This window comes from Crocodylus porosus, unplaced genomic scaffold (genome assembly GCF_001723895.1).
Source record: "Crocodylus porosus isolate Cpor-Errol unplaced genomic scaffold, CroPor_comp1, whole genome shotgun sequence".
NCBI lineage: Eukaryota > Metazoa > Chordata > Crocodylia > Crocodylidae > Crocodylus > Crocodylus porosus.
The window spans coordinates 1,986,106-2,001,799 of NW_017728905.1; the positions used below are offsets into that span (position 1 = coordinate 1,986,106).

Genomic DNA, 15,694 nt, shown 5'->3' on the forward strand with positions numbered 1-15,694 from the left:
AGGCGGTCGGGGGGCAGCGTGGATCACCTCCCCGCTGGCAGGAGCGGTAAGGGTGGGGCTTTTCTCTTATTCTTTCCTTAAAGGGCTGGAGCTAGCTCGGGCGGGGCACCCATGGGGGGGTTCAGGAGGCTTGTGTAGAGCCCCCCACTTAGCGTGGGGCAGTGGGGGTCGCCCTGTGCCCGGCAGCACCCGGTGAGCACTGGGACTTGTTTAAAAAAAGTGCTGGAGCTGGGGCAGGCGGGGCAGCCATTGCCGGGCTGGGAGAGCAGGTGGGGATGGGCCTGGCTGATTCGGCCTAATCAAATCGGGACATTGATGTGAATCACCGAATCGAATCGCTGTCCCCCAAATCAGTTGAATCCAAAGTGAATACTAGCTGCTTCGCACAGGCCTAGTATATAGGTTGGGAAGAGAGGTCCCTTTTCTTTGTTCCACCATGTTTTATAGACGTTTGCATTTTCTAGAAATCTCAAACCTGAGAATATGACCCTTTCATGGAGATGCAGGATTAATTATACTAGTCATCATAATTCGTAGAAATTCAGATAGAAATTCTAGCAGGCTGAGATGCCATTGCCATGACTTCTTGGTTGCACTAGCATTTTAGATTCAGTACCATGAAGTCTGTTGATCATTTTAAGCAAATTGTTTACCTTAGTTGACTTGTATGAGTCTAAATCTAGTTGTATGATTTTAGTTTGTTGACTTCACAAATACTACCACAGATTTTCTGTGGAATTTTTTTATAAGACATCTGTCATAAATGACATAATTGGAAATACTTGCCTTGATAAACTGAGTGCTGCTATTTTAGTGTTTTTGGTATTCCATATAACGGATATTGGGTATGTTTCAAATATCAAAATACCCTGAGTTAAATTTGCTATGGATAATCGTATATGTTTAGGTGTAGGCATGATGAGCACTGCAGAAGCTAAGCACTAGCGTATGTATTTAGGAGGGCTCTTTGGAAATTTGCTGTTGCTTCCAGATTGACCAACACCTGTCTTGTACAGTGCCTAGTATGGGACTGAAGAGCTAATATAGTATAATTTTTATGTAGAATTGAAGTTGAAAACTTTAGCATTTTCTTTGCCCTGGCTGTATGTAAATGGGAACTCTTCCCTAAAACTTCCCGTTGCTGGCACAATTCCACTAATAGAGGTAATGGTGTAGAGTACTAGAGTAGGCGTGAAGCTCGGTACCTCATCTAATCCTATTTAGAGCATGTTTTGATGGAGGGGTTTTGACTAAAAAGCAGCAGCTACTGCCAGTGGAGTTGCACTAATAGCAACATTGGCAATTTTTAATATGAACAAAGTATACGAGTTTGAAGATGTTTTTCAGGAACATGAGTTAGTGCAGTACTGGGCTGTTTGAGTACAGAAAAGCAGAATCAGCTGTAAACTCTTAACAGTTGTGAAGTATCCATTGCTGTCCCAGTGAAAGTCTCTCTCTCTCTCTCTCTCTCTCTCTCTCTCACACAGAAAACAGGTGGTTTGGTAATGCTTTTAGCATCGACTATTTTAATGATTTAGTTAGATGTCCTGCTAGGATAACGTAATTATATCATGTGATCTTATTTCTGCTCCTTGTTGTTATGACACAGTCTTTAATTATACGGTCACAAACTATTTTCCCCATGTCCCCAGGACCTTGGCTTCATTCATTTTTTTTAAGGACTGAGAGCAACTTAGCTATAGTCCCTGCCTCATTCTCATGTCAGTTTGGAAATGAGTGAATTAGACCCAGACACACAGGTAGGAAACGGATGGTCATATAGTTGAGGCGTGTTGACCTGGGATGTGAAAAGTGCTGTGAGATTATCAGTGAAACATTAGGCAGATCACCTAAGGACAGCTTTCAAAGGTGGCTGTGGTATTGATTTTATATCTTAGCTGTGCAGGTTGAGACTTCTTTAGAGCTGGACTTGTAAAACTGTTGAGCACTTGGAGCCAGTTGAAGTCAGTGGAACTGCAGATGCTCAGCACTGCTGGAAAATCATGACCCAGTTGTGTTGGGTTGCGTCCTTGGTCACTGAGGAATCCTGAACTAATAGCATGTACTTTCCTCAAATACTGGCCTAATCTTGATGTTGCAGAATGATACTTCTCTATTTCTAAGTGAAGTTTTGAAGATATGTTCATTTTAATGTTTCTGATATGACTGAATGTTGAATGCAGAAGAGAATCTAACAAGGCGGTAAAGCATTTTGACCTGGATAATATTTCACCACCAAGATATCCAACATTTTTGTCAGTTCTGATGCCCCAAAGATGTTCGTCTCACCTCAGAAGCGTCAACTTACTCCACCTAGGGAGATGTACAGTCAAAGGTATCCCAAGAGGCCAAACTTGTACTGCCTTGCAAAGATGTAGGTCCCTCCCATTGTGCAGCACTAAGCGACTCCAGGGACAGTCCTATTCCCCGTGGGGAAGCATGCAGCTCTGTTGCTTCAACCAGCAATTGTATATGCTTCCCTGGTCCTGGAGTGCATCAGCAGTGACTCCAGTGTAAAGTAAATTGAGGAGGGGTCCATCCTCCATTTGCCAAATGCAGTAGTGATTTAGGGCACACTGCCCAGGAAATAGGAGACATGGATTCTAGGCAATTTTTCTGGGTCCTGGCAGCGCCCCAGAGTGCCAGTGACCCGCAGCTACAGGACGCTGGGTCACTGGGCGCTTCTGGAATCTGTGTCTACAGCTGTGGGACGCTGGGTCACTGGCACCACAGGGTGCTGCCAGAACCCAGAGTCTGCAGCCGCCAGGGCTGAGAGTCCCCTCAGTGGTAGGACTCCCAGCTCCAGCTGGGCATGATGCACCCCTGGAGGTGGGAGGACCTGGGGGTCAGATGATGGGTCTCCCCTGCTACGCGTGCCAATTTTAAAGCTGAATAGCAACCAGCTATAAAGCTGTAACATGTTTGCAAGGTCTTATTTTATAGTTGGTTGGACCTTTTTATGGCATGATTGGTACTCTGCATGTATAGCTGGTCTCTGTTAATTGTACAATTAACCAGTTAATGTCACAGCTGCATACAGAGTAGAGGGAGAGCAGGCAGCTGGCTCTGACTCTGGCCCTGAGCCTGGGTTGGAGCCAGTCGGACCCACAGCAGCCTCTTGCCCTCACCTCTGCTTCTCCTCTTCAGCAGGCGTGGCAGGAGGTGCGATTGTCTGGATTGTGTAATAGAGCCCATCACACCTTTACCTGTGTATGTAGAGGGGCCCTAATGAGGGACTTTTCCCTCCTGTGCTGATTTGGGGTGGCGGGGGGGGTTCGTCTTAGATTTGAGTTAATACAGTATCTTTCTGGGTCAAAATGGAGGCACAAGGAGTCTAGGCATAGTGGTTTTGTGGCAGTTGTTCAGCTGGAATGGGATCATGCTTAGTGAGTTGGATGGGGAAGTGGCATTTCTGGGTTTCCTGGAGGCAGAATAGGACCTTGGGCTCTCTATTTGGTATGGGATATAGAACGTGTGTGTGTGTGTGTGTGTGACATGTTCTGAAATACCAGGCACTCCTCTGCGGTAAAAAGGCAGCTGGGATAGGGAGTAGGCAGCAGAAAGGGAGGCCTTGTAGAGGGAACTTGAAGTTGTTTGGAGGGATATGTGTATTTAGTGCAGATTTAGAGTATCTTCTTATAATCGGCATCATTGAATAAATCTACCATGTCAGTTGTCTTCTCTTTTGTACTTAAAAAAAAAAAAAAAAGCTGGAAGAAGAGATATTAATTTTTCATTATTATTTTTATTTTATTTAGCTGGAAAGAGGTGACTTCCTCTCAGAAGAATGGAGAGAGCGAATTGCAAACACAAGGTACAGTAAAGTAATTGATTATGGTTTCTTTTGAAATGTTAATACTTGTCAGCTTATGTAATGGAAACTGGGAGGATGGCCAGCTCATAATATAGAATTTCTGTAGCTGTTAGTTAAAGCAAATCTGCCAGTTTTGCAGTAGAATTGTGTAAGGGAGAATGAGTTTAAATGTGTGTCCCCCTTAATGGGAGTAGCCAGAATACATTCCTGTTCCATAGATAAAGAATAGATCCTTTTGTATCTTCACTTTCTTAGAGTTTGTGACTCTTGAATATGGATGCCAGATCATGTGGTTAAGATAGCTGTATATCTTCATAATAAGCCTGTGCTCATTTACACTGGCTCTTCTGTTGAACTGATCATCTTGGGTATTTGAATGTTCCCCCCCCAAGTGAAGATCTACATATCACATAGGCTGCTTACAGACATGAGACGCAAACAGACAAAGTAGCGCTTTAGGCTGCTTGCTAAAGTTAAACCAAACCAACCAACAAACAAAAAAAACTTCCTGCAAAGCCTTGGCACTTTACTTTACTTTAAATTCCACGTGCTCCTGCACTGAGCCCAGCACATGCCCAGAAAAGGCAGCACATTAGTTGGACCCAGATCATCCAATGTCTGTATAAATCGGGCCCTTTTAGAGGGGCTTTTTGGGCACTTTTATCTAATAGCTGATTGAATCAGATTTTAGATAAAAGCGCCAAAAAGCCCCACTGAAGTGCCCAATCTATACAGATGCTGGGGAGTTGGGTCAAAGTAATGTGCTTCCTCTTCCGGAAAGCGCTTTTTTTTTTTTTTCTTCTTCTTCTTCTTCTTCTTGTATGTGTCTGCTTTGCCTCCCTTCTGCTCCCCACCCCTCCATCTGTCAGTGCCCATAGGGTCTGTGCTACCAGAAGAGGGAGCAACATGTTCAACCTTCTTCCACCCCTAAACTTTTGTGCAAGGTCTTATATTCAGAGAGCTTACTTACTGTGATAGGAGGTCCTTGCCAGGAAGAGTCTAGGTCAAGCTCTTGACAAAATGAAAGACATTTGATAGAAAGGCTTTTTGAGAATCTCCCAAGCTGTGGCAAGTTATGGGTGGTTTCCAAGAGTACTCCATGAAAAAGGCGCCTGTTAGGCTGGTGAGTGTTGCATTACTATGTATCCTAGTAAAGACTTGTTGGGCTGGCTTTTAATTTGTAGGCAGACTTGTCCCCACCCTGTGGTGTGGTTTTGCTTTGTTTGTCATTTGCTGTTTTAAATGTACACCCCTCTGTGTCCTGTACAGCTTTCCTCCATTTCTTTCTAACAGTTTTTGAATGTAGATGATCTTCTGTTTTGCATCAGCAAATGCCAGTAGATCTTAGTTACTTTGCGTGATGCAGTTAATTGTCACTGTACCATATCACTATCACCACCTCCTTCCAACAGAAGTTCTTAAAGTAGTAGTTCTTCATCCAAAAACTCTACGCATTTGAACTTGCTTGCAATCACAGAATTATTCAGTAATTGCCACTAATTACATTCAAATTAGTGGATCAGTTGGTATATGGCTCAGCTTTACTTTGCCCTTTTATTGTAGGAGGCCCAAACCCTTAAAAGTACATTTGCAGTTTTGTGTGGACAATTCTTGTTTTAGTTCATGCTTAAACTTCTGATATTTAAGCAAGATGTGTGGCATTTTTAATTTCTACTGACCATGCTTGTGACTTAGAACTATGCACTTATAAGGCAGTCAACCAAATAAGGGAAAAATAGCTCTTTTGCTATCAGTGTGCAAAGCAAGTATTCTGAGTGAGCATTTAAAAGAGAGAGATTTCTGGCTAACTTTGTCTTTTTCCTTTCTCCCCTGATGATTCTCTAGTGACTTTAATATGTTTGGCTGTGCTCATGAGGCCTCTATTTGACATAGAAGTGGAAAGTACAAGGAAGGAACCCCTTATGGCCTTGCTTGCCAGACAGACAGGGTTTCCCAAATAACCATAAGCAAGGGCAGGGAGCATATATATATTTTATTGGCACGTAGATCTTTTTTCAGTTGTGGTTTTAAATGGCTTTGGCTCCTGCTCTTCAGCACGTTTCTTGCACGGAGGCACCAGAAGGGGAAGTTTCCAAACTAGCTCCTCTCGCAAAGAAATAAACTGTCTTAAACAGCATTTTGTAGGCCTCTTTAACTAGCTTGATCTTGCAAGGGGATGAATACATTTTGAGTTGCATATCCCTTTTTCCACTGAGTTCATTAGAAATCAAGGACAATCAAGAACTTCTAAGTTTGCCCCAAATTTCTAGTTTTCAAAGGGTATGGACACGTGTACATTTGGAGCAGTTTCAAGAGGGCAGCAGGTATTATGTTCTCATCGTTACATGTGGACAAGCAAGGAACAATACAATTGCAATATAACCTCTCCTACTTTAACTCTGGATAAAGTAAGGCTGAAGTTGGCAAAGTTTTGCTACAGTGTTGTTCCCGACTTTTCCACATGTATAAATTGGAATGTAACAGCTGCTGCCACTTTGAAAAGTTCCCCTTTTGAAGCGGCTCTACATGTACATGCGTCTGTACCTAAAGTCGCATCTGGAATAAAATATGGATTTTCCATTCATCATGTGCCCTGCTGCTTATTACTTTTGGCTGAAGTGGTTTCTCACTTCCTGATACTTATGATTGTCTTCCCCTTCCCCTGCCTCCCCCCCTCCCCCCCTTATTTTTTTTTTGCAACTTGCTGGATTTCTCCTTTCAAGGCTTTGATATTTTAAGTGAACACCCTACACAAACTTAAACCTAACCATGAGAGATGTTAATTGGAGTGTAAGGAAAGCTCATGATAGCAAGACACATTGAGAGAATAAGGAGGAAGGAATGATCTATGCAAATGTCTTGATATTAATGTTGTAAAGGAGCTATGCTATTTTGCCATCCTGTTTCTATATAGCCATTTGGTAATTTTGCAGAAAGAATTGCATGCATGGGGGTCTGTCAAGCTGGGCTATCTTCCCTCTTCGAGGGGAGCTTGCTGAGTGCCATAAACATGTCAACAGTAGCTCTGTTCACATGTGTTTTAAAGAAGCTGCCAGACATAGAGGGGAAAACGTTTGTAATGTTATGATGGTGAACCTTGCCAACATGGTTGCTAACTAATGAATTCTTAGTGCAGAAGCTACTGGTCTGATGAATGGAAGTGTCATAATATAACACTTTTCCTTTAATGTAATCTACTTCAGCAACATCTGTGAATACCCATTTTTAACTTTTTGCATAGTGGAGTTTGCACGAGGAGAAACATTATGTTTCTCAAGGGAAATGGCTATACAACCTTGGGACACTGGCTATACAAACTTGGCAGCATTCTTGTGTTTGACGGTAGTGATTATCATTCATAGAGCTTTACAGATTTCGGAGGGTTAGCGGTTTGTGTATACTGAAATGCCATTTGTCTGTTCCTGTTTATTGACTAGACTTATCTTGCAGTGTTATTTTTGTGAATAATTTTGCCTTTGGTCCTGAGGTGGATCACCAACTGAAGGAGCGATTTGCAAACATGAAGGAAGGTAATGCATTGAACTTAAACTCTTCTTTTTTTTCCCCCCCATTAGTTTCTCGTTTGCTATGAGAGCTGCTGACGATTCCACTATTTGTGCCGCCCAGTAAAAGTACCGAGAAGTTTTTTTTGTACATAGTTTTAATGTTAATAGGCTCTACTACATGTTATCCATTTCTGACTGGCTGTCTTTAGCACACAGCCTCTACTGTAAAAGTCAACGGGCATCATAAGAAACTACATAAAATGTACTGCATTGTTTTAAATGTTGCTGCTATTATATACGTATGCAAATCGTTTCTGTGACAGAAGGGCTTTTCCACTGCGGCATCCTTCGTAATGTTTTAAATATCTAATCTGGAATGTGTTTTTCATCTTTAATCAATTCTGTTTGTATTTATCCTGTTTATGTACAAGTTTGGTAATGGCTAATGCTTTAAGAGCTTTGTTCTTTACTTAAAAATGACACCATTTAAGATAAACTGTAAAAACTCCACCTCCACCAGGATTCATACCCTAGATAAGTGCTGCTTAAACTATGATCTGTAAGTTCCTTTGTTCTGTAGAAAAAAACTTTGAGAATCAGTAAAGAATCTAGGTAAGAAAAGATCTTTGTCCTTTTGAATGTTTGTACAGACTAAAAGAAGAGTGGAGTACCATTTCCTTAGATTATTAAAACTGAAAGCTCTAAAAAACCTTTAATTGGTTTGCTTTCCTTCAATTAGGACAGTAAGTGAGTAATCTCATTTAATCGGCTCTATTATATCTTTTTCCAGGTGGCAGAATCGTGTCCTCAAAACCTTTTGCACCTCTGAATTTTAGAATAAATAGTCGAAACTTGAGTGGTAATGTTGGCTTTTCTCATTTCTTAGATTTGAATATTTGGCATTCAGCATCTGCTTTCTTTGTGTAAAGAAGAAAAGCGCTGAAAAGAAGTAGAAGCCTGCTATTGTGTTTAAAGCTAAGGCATCAAAGTGATTGGTGCCTCGAAAATATCAAGAGATGAAATGTCACGGCTCCCTTAAGACTTGTATTGATGAGATCTTTCCTTTTAAAAATCTTCAGTTGGTCATCGGCTGGCTCTTCATCCCAGCTTCCTTGCTATATGTTTATCATTATGGGCCCCTTTTGTAAACCAGCTGCAGAGGAATCCGTTTCCTCTACAGCAACTCTTAAAAGAATTTAGATAAGTGGGCACAAAAAGAAATTACCTTTGCATCATGGATACAGTGGAAATTGTATTGCAGCAGTCAGTCCCACCTAGTAACTACTTCACCTGGACTATATATAATGCTGAATATACATGCCTGCAATATTCTAGGACTCATTCCAACCCTAATGGCTTCTTTCCCCAAAAGGGGGAGGGCAGATTTCAGGGAAATGCCATCCACTTAGAGAGTTCATGACCTAATTCTGCATTTCTTTGATGTAGCAGGCAGGTGTATTCATTTGCTCTATGCCATGGTCCCTCATGCTGCTGCCTTATCAGTTTTTCCCAGAAACAATTTTACTTAGCATTTTTGCTTTGATTTGAGGCAGCCGGTACCATCTACTACTTCCTGTTACCGCTTTGCTTTTAAAACCCGTGTGGTAAAGTGCTTTCAGGAATGAAGTGGCATAGGCAAGGATGAAATTTCCCCCTGCAAGCTCTTCTTTAAAGTGACTGCTCTTTGGGATTTTAATTTCTATTAGCAAATGATCAATAAGTGGGTCATGCAGTAAAAAGAGAAAGTTGGGACAAACTAAAAACCAGTATTAAAGTGTGGTAAACTAGTGATCAGACTTATTGAACTCATTTGCTCTAAATACTATTTGAATTCATTCATTCTTCACTGGTTCAGCATCTCTTTAAGCAGAAGTGAGTATGCATAATCTCTTCTACACAGTCATGCCATTCACTTGAGCATTTGTTGGTTATAGAAATTTTTGGAATTGGTAGGTATAGGATGAGTATAGACAACAAAACAGTTGACATGTAGCTTAAAATGTGCTTGTCCTTAATGCACAAGCACTTACGGTGGGACTGAGCAGAGTCCTGTTATGGAACTTCTGTAGCTTTTGCCACATCCGAAGTTTTAGCTAGGATATGTGAACATTTTATATTTGCAAAGTAATTGCATCCTATGCAGACTATTGTAGTTGTGGACAGGATGATTTTTGAGGCACAGATGGTTTTGTGTAGCTTTTTACTCCAAATTGGCTGAAGATCTTTGCAAGAAAAATTAGAAATGTAGATGCTTTATATGCATGTTTTAGGTAAATGTGGCATGTGGAAAAAAGTAAGGACATGATTTTTAAAATAAACTGCAGTGTTTCTTCATCTTAGTTAACTAACACTGTTTAATGTAACTAAATATTTTTCTGTTTAGGGATTAGTGTAGATTTCTTATAGTTCATTCTGAAGTTCTTTTTTCCTAAAATTCACTACAGAATTGATGAAGGGCCTAGTGACAGCTGGATTGGCTGCATTGGGGAGCGAGGAAGGGTGTTTTCTGCAAAGGGTTACCTTTGCCATGTAAACATACCTAGAGAATGCTAGACCGGTTTTGCTCTTGATAAGCAGTGGGAAATGAGGTGACTTTTACCCTAATATGGATTTTTTTCTTTTTAGATATTGGCACTATAATGAGAGTTGTGGAATTATCACCACTGAAAGGGTCTGTTTCATGGACAGGGAAACCAGTTTCCTACTACCTGCATACTATTGATCGAACCATAGTAAGTGTAAATGCTAGCTAATGGAACTCTTTTTTTTTTTTTTAATTGAAGGCACTAGTAATCTCAGAGTAAGCTTATTAGGTTCTTCCTTAAGATTCCCTCTGAATTTTTATGGAAGTGCAATATGGCTCTTGTTGAAGTGGATTGCATTTTACCCACAACCAACTTACGCATTCAGCATGCAGCACATGTACAAATTACAGTTTACCATCATTATTATGAACCTTTGACTCTTTCATAGCAGCAGGTTTTTCAGAAATGCAGTTGGGCATAGCACTGGTAGTCTGTATGTAAATCAGCTAGTTAAAGACAGTTATACAGATGAACAAACACAACTCCCTTCTGCGCCATAGTTCATTGGAGCTGTTGATGATCCCTACTAGATTCTTTATTCTGAGTAAAGAACCAACAGAAGGAATCTGATTTTTTTTTTTTTAATGTGCTGTGTGCCTTTGCATTAAGCCCATAATTCTCTATTTGAATTCTTAAGTTGTTCTAGATTTAACATGTGTTTTCTGAATATGGTTATGCATTCATTTTTTTCCAGTTTTGTAAGAAAAACCTACATATGTGTGTGAACTCTTATTTTGCAGAAGAATGCTTTACCCTCATGATCTGAATTTTTGTAACCTAATGGTATAAACTTCTCTTTTAAGCTCAGGTAACTCTGTTGGTGCTTACGTTGTAAATGTGTATGTTAGAATGGAGATAAATGTGTTATTTTGGTGGACTACCAGACTAAAGTAGTCTCCTATTGAATATAACCTTCTGCTGAGCAGAGATACATAACACAAAGCTTTATAATAAGGATAGGCTGCACTGAAGATGATAAACCACATTGAGGCTTGGACTGAATCCCACTAGCACACATTTGCTTCTCTTCAAAAAGAATGAAATGGAAGTTGACTTTCTGATGTAGCTTATTAAAAGGGAAGTCATAAGAATATCTACAGTTTTACCCTCCTTTTAGCAGTTAATATTTTTGTTTTTACACATCTGTCTATTCTGATGTATAGAATGACTCTCTTATCTTTCCCTTTTCAGCTTGAAAACTATTTTTCTAGTCTCAAAAATCCAAAACTCAGGGTAAGTTGTGGATACGTTTTTGTATAATGTGCTCACTGTAATGGAACATTCACTATGCTGATTTTAAAAATTAACTTGATAAGTTTATCAGAAACAGATGGGTAATGTGTTTTGAATTCTTCAAGAAAGATATAGAAAATTAATGTTGTTAGAATGAAGTAACGCAAGATGGCAGTAGTGTCTTGATAGCATATCAGAAGAAATCTGTAGTAGTTAAACATCAGTGGAGCTGCCCAAAGGTGTGGCAGTCTTCCATTTATGTTGTCTACATAACAGATTGTTAATGCTCGTTGCACTCAAGAACCAGACTTTTAAGATGGACAATTATTTCTTTCTTGATGATGAATCTTGATTGAGAGAGAGAAGAGGGTTTTCAGTTACTATTGTCAGTCACCTTATTAATTCTGAAATGTGACTTATAATGTTGGCTACAATTCTTTACTGCTGTGCAAGGAGCTCAGACCCCAGAGGTTTCTGAGACATTGTGCTGTGCTGAATTGGACGCATCACATGACGGCTTAGAGAGAGGCTGTGAGGCTAGAATTCCAGTGTATGCATCTGGAAGGTGTCTGATGTGTGGGATTTCTTGATGTAGTTTTAGGGCTTAGTCGTTGTCTTCCTAATTAACTTTTTGATGGTAGTTGGGAATTTAGGGTTTAGTGGATGCAGGGCTTATGGTTTTTCGGACTGCTGAATTCAAACTTGGGGGAGAGATTTTGATGGTGAAGAGAAAGGAAGAAAACCCACAGGGTGGTATTCAGATATATGTAGATATTCTTTTAAAAATGAACCTAGAGAAGCTATTTTTATCTGGAACTGCCTTTCTCATCTCTGGTCTTCCCCCCCACCTTAATGATGAGGCAGGGCAGGGTGACACTAGAGACTAACTGGTTCAGAGAGGCATAAGCTATGGCAGGATCTGCTGAAGTACTTGTCATCTGTGTCATAGCATCTGACAAAGTGGGGTGCTGCCTACAAAGCTTATTCCTCTCTGAACCAGTTAGTCTCAAAGGTGCCACCCTGCCCTGTCTTCTGTGACTTCTTACTGACACGGATAGTGACCCCACTCCACCTTTTATGATGGAGGTATTGAATTACAGAATTTTATAAAGCAGTTAACTCACCTGGAAAGTACAATGATTTTTCTGGAAGCTCTGTCAAGTTTCACATCTTGGGCCTCTGACAAATGTTGGGGCGGGGGGAAGCACTTTACTGGAAGAAGTGTATTGGCTCAACCCTTCTTTGCATTATCTATATAGATTGGGTGCTTCAGTGGGACTTTTTTTTGCACTTTTATCTAAAGCTCATTCAATCAGCTATTAGGTAAAAATGCCAAAAAGCCCTCCTGAAGTCCCCAATCTATACAGATGTTGGATGAGCCACATCCCACTAATGATATGCCTCTTCTAGCCGTGTGCTGAGCTTGAAGTAAAGCACTATTTTTTTTCCACGTCCGGAAGCAGTTCTTAGTGGCCAGTCAAGTAATATGCTTTTTCCGTTTCCTTTCATCTTGATTATCTTGAGGACAGACTTGGCACAGATTAAATTAGGCAGTGTTTCTAAGACTTGATTCATGGCTTTTCCATTTCAAGTCCCTTTAAAAATTCTGTAGTGATATAACAACATATTTAATGCGAGATATAAACAGAGCCATTGATATTTAACACAGGCTTGTTTTAAAAATTCCAAGATCTAACTCTCTAACTCCTTCAAGTATAGTGCCTAGATTAAAGTGGTCACAGCTTTGCTAAGCAGCTGGGCCTTTTGGTGTGGATGCAACTCTGTCAGTAGAATTTTATTCTGCCATCCGTTATACCAGGTCCCACAGTGGCAGCAGCTTAGTTGCCAGAATTGCATCCACATTGGGTGTTTTGCTGGCATAGGCATGTTGGCAACTGGCATAGCTGGCATAGTACTGTTGGCAGAACTTGGTAATGTAGACTAAGCTAAACTCATTGTCTGAAGCAGAATAGGTTAGTGTTCCCTCCCTGGTACTAAAAGATGTTCTTTCCTTTAATGTGTAAGGACTGGTCAGAGTGAATGATTGTCTTTGGCTATCGTAGAAGAACTAGTTGGGTAACACTGATAGGTCTGACTCTGAAAGGGAGAAATAGAGCAGCAAATGGTGAGTCATGTGGATTTTTTTTTTTTTTTTTAATACCTCCCTTGGCATCTTGCGCAGGAGGAACAAGAGGCAGCTAGACGTCGTCAGCAAAGAGAAAACAAGAGCAACACAACAACTCCGACAAAGGTGCACGAAAACAAGGTCACTTCCCTCTTACATTTTCATAGAAAAAAAGGGTTTTCTGTTTTCTAAGGTGCAGAGCTGTGATCTGCACGTGTCTACATAGGGACATTAACGAGATTAGTTTTATTTCAGAGAAGTTAATCTGGAGTAGCTCTCCCTGTGGATATGCTGTTCTAGAAAACATAATTTCAGAATAATTAGTGCCCTAGTTATTCTGGGACAGTAGGGATTCTGGTCATTTTCCCTGGGTTAGCAAGCCTTTAGTCTCAAGTATGGATTCCCAGACCATGTCATAGGCCACACTGGACTTAATTTTAGTATGTGTGCTACCACCTTTCTCATTTATTATAAAGGCTGCTTCCTTTCCAATTTGCAGCTGTGTAATTTCCCTGCCTTAGGTGCATAAATTATCCATGTGAAAAGTAATACCAGGATTTTAACAGAATGTAATACAGTAGTTGTAAATAAAGAGCTAGCACCAAGTGTGCAGTTTTATATGGAGAAGAGTTTGGGGAAGCCAGCTCTTCAGTGAGCCGACTGAGAAGAGAGGCTGTATAGGATCTTGAGCATGGCATATTAGTTCCCAGGACTGGTTCTAATCCCAGATACAACATTGACTGTCTTTGTCTTGGGCAAGTTACTTAAGCTCGGGGCATGTTTACATGTGCCTCTTCTGAGTGGGCTTAACCTAAAATTGCCACTTTTAAGGTGTGTTAAGGGAGCATGTCTACATGTGTGCACCCTTAATGCACCTTTAAAAATGGTGAATTAAGGCTCCATGAGCCTAAATTTGATGCCTGCTTTATGCAGGCATCAAATTTAGGCGTAGATAGCTAAGTTGCATTAGCACATGTGTAGATGCACTAATGCTCATTTAACGCGGTGTGTCAATGGATAGACACCACATTAATGTGCATTAGTGCATCTGCATGTGCACTGATGTGACTTAGTTATCCGTGCTTAAATTTAATGTGCATTAGTTCGTCCATGTGTAGACATGCACCTAAATCACCTTAATGCACCTTAAGCAAAGGCGCATTTTTAAATTTATGCACACCTAAATACACGTGTACAGACGCCCATGGCTTCCCTCTATAACCTGTGTATGTTATTTGCTTGCCCTTCGAGAGGGGTGCTTTCAAAATTCGCTAACTTTCTGGAAAAAGAAATGGTCTAATATTATTAAAGATCTTTTGTTCTTCAAACTCTTACAGGATTCTGGTCCTGAAGAAGAAAAAGCCGGGGCAAACACTGTTAAGAAGCCATCTCCCTCCAAAGCACGCAAGAAGAAGCTGAGTAAAAAAGGAAGGAAAATGGCAGGCAGGAAACGAGGGCGTCCTAAGAAGATGAACAATACAAATCCGGACCGCAAGACCAAGAAGAACCAAACTGCACTGGAGCTTCTGCATGCTCAAACTGTGTCACAGACATCCTCATCCTCTCCTCAGGGTAAGTTCAAACCATTCATCATTGCCATGGAGCAGCCTTTTTGCCATGGAGCATATGAGTCTGTTATTAGTGTCCAGGAGAATGTTTTGTGTTAGCCGTAGTAAATGTTTAGAAGTGTTTTTTTTATCAGAAACCAGACTCTCTTAAGCCCCTCCTTTTTTATTGTTTAGCTTCTCTGTACCTGAAATAAAACACATCACTGTGTCTAGCTGCTTCATGTCATTATATCACCTCCCCTCCAGGTGGGATGATGGAGCCCCAGACTGTCTGTTATTGGTAATCTAAATGTGTCCATTAGGAATTGTAGCAGAAAAGTGGAATTAAGATTATGGCCCAGTGATTTGCGCACACATCCTGAGGATTATTCCAAACATGGCCTTGTTGCCTGACGTTAACGTGGCCAAATTACTGGATCTTTTGGTGTTAAATGTGCTCCTTGCTGACAGAAATAATCTCTTCTATGTGCCAAAATTGCTGGATTTCGTTATTTAAAATGTGGCCTGCATTCTCTTACTAGATGCATACAAGTCACCTCATAGTCCATATTACCAACTACCTCCGAAGGTGCAACGGCATTCATCTAACCAGCTGTTGGTGACTCCCACCCCACCTGCACTACAGAAGCTGCTAGGTAAGATTTTTTTTTTTTTTTGTCATGATGCACAGACATTGAAATGGAATCAAGGTGAGTTGTGTAGTTTTTTTTTGTCTACAGGGCTGGGGCTGTTTTGCTACAATAGGAAAATTCAAGACAAACTTAAATGTTCAAGATTTTGTTTTTTTAAATATTGACTGATGGGGTTTTATTTTTAATACAAAACAGATTTTTATGGTAACACATGAGCCAGGAGAACTGTAT

General features: G+C 40.6%; 1 protein-coding gene across 7 annotated transcripts in view; it reads left to right on the top strand.

The window, feature by feature from the left end:
• The window catches only part of DOT1L (DOT1 like histone lysine methyltransferase), a 91,289-nt gene that overhangs the window by 48,811 nt on the left and 26,784 nt on the right, over positions 1–15,694 (top strand). For 5 of the 7 annotated variants that reach the window (XM_019557050.1, XM_019557049.1, XM_019557045.1 and 2 more), the window contains exons 8-15: positions 3,759–3,814; positions 7,265–7,344; positions 8,111–8,179; positions 9,946–10,052; positions 11,097–11,138; positions 13,321–13,404; positions 14,601–14,835; positions 15,353–15,466. In XM_019557050.1, the coding sequence (XP_019412595.1) occupies positions 3,759–3,814; positions 7,265–7,344; positions 8,111–8,179; positions 9,946–10,052; positions 11,097–11,138; positions 13,321–13,404; positions 14,601–14,835; positions 15,353–15,466 (787 nt within the window). The remainder of the gene's footprint in view (positions 1–3,758; positions 3,815–7,264; positions 7,345–8,110; positions 8,180–9,945; positions 10,053–11,096; positions 11,139–13,320; positions 13,405–14,600; positions 14,836–15,352; positions 15,467–15,694) is intronic. The other 2 variants (XM_019557046.1, XM_019557052.1) reach the window with 2 other exon arrangements.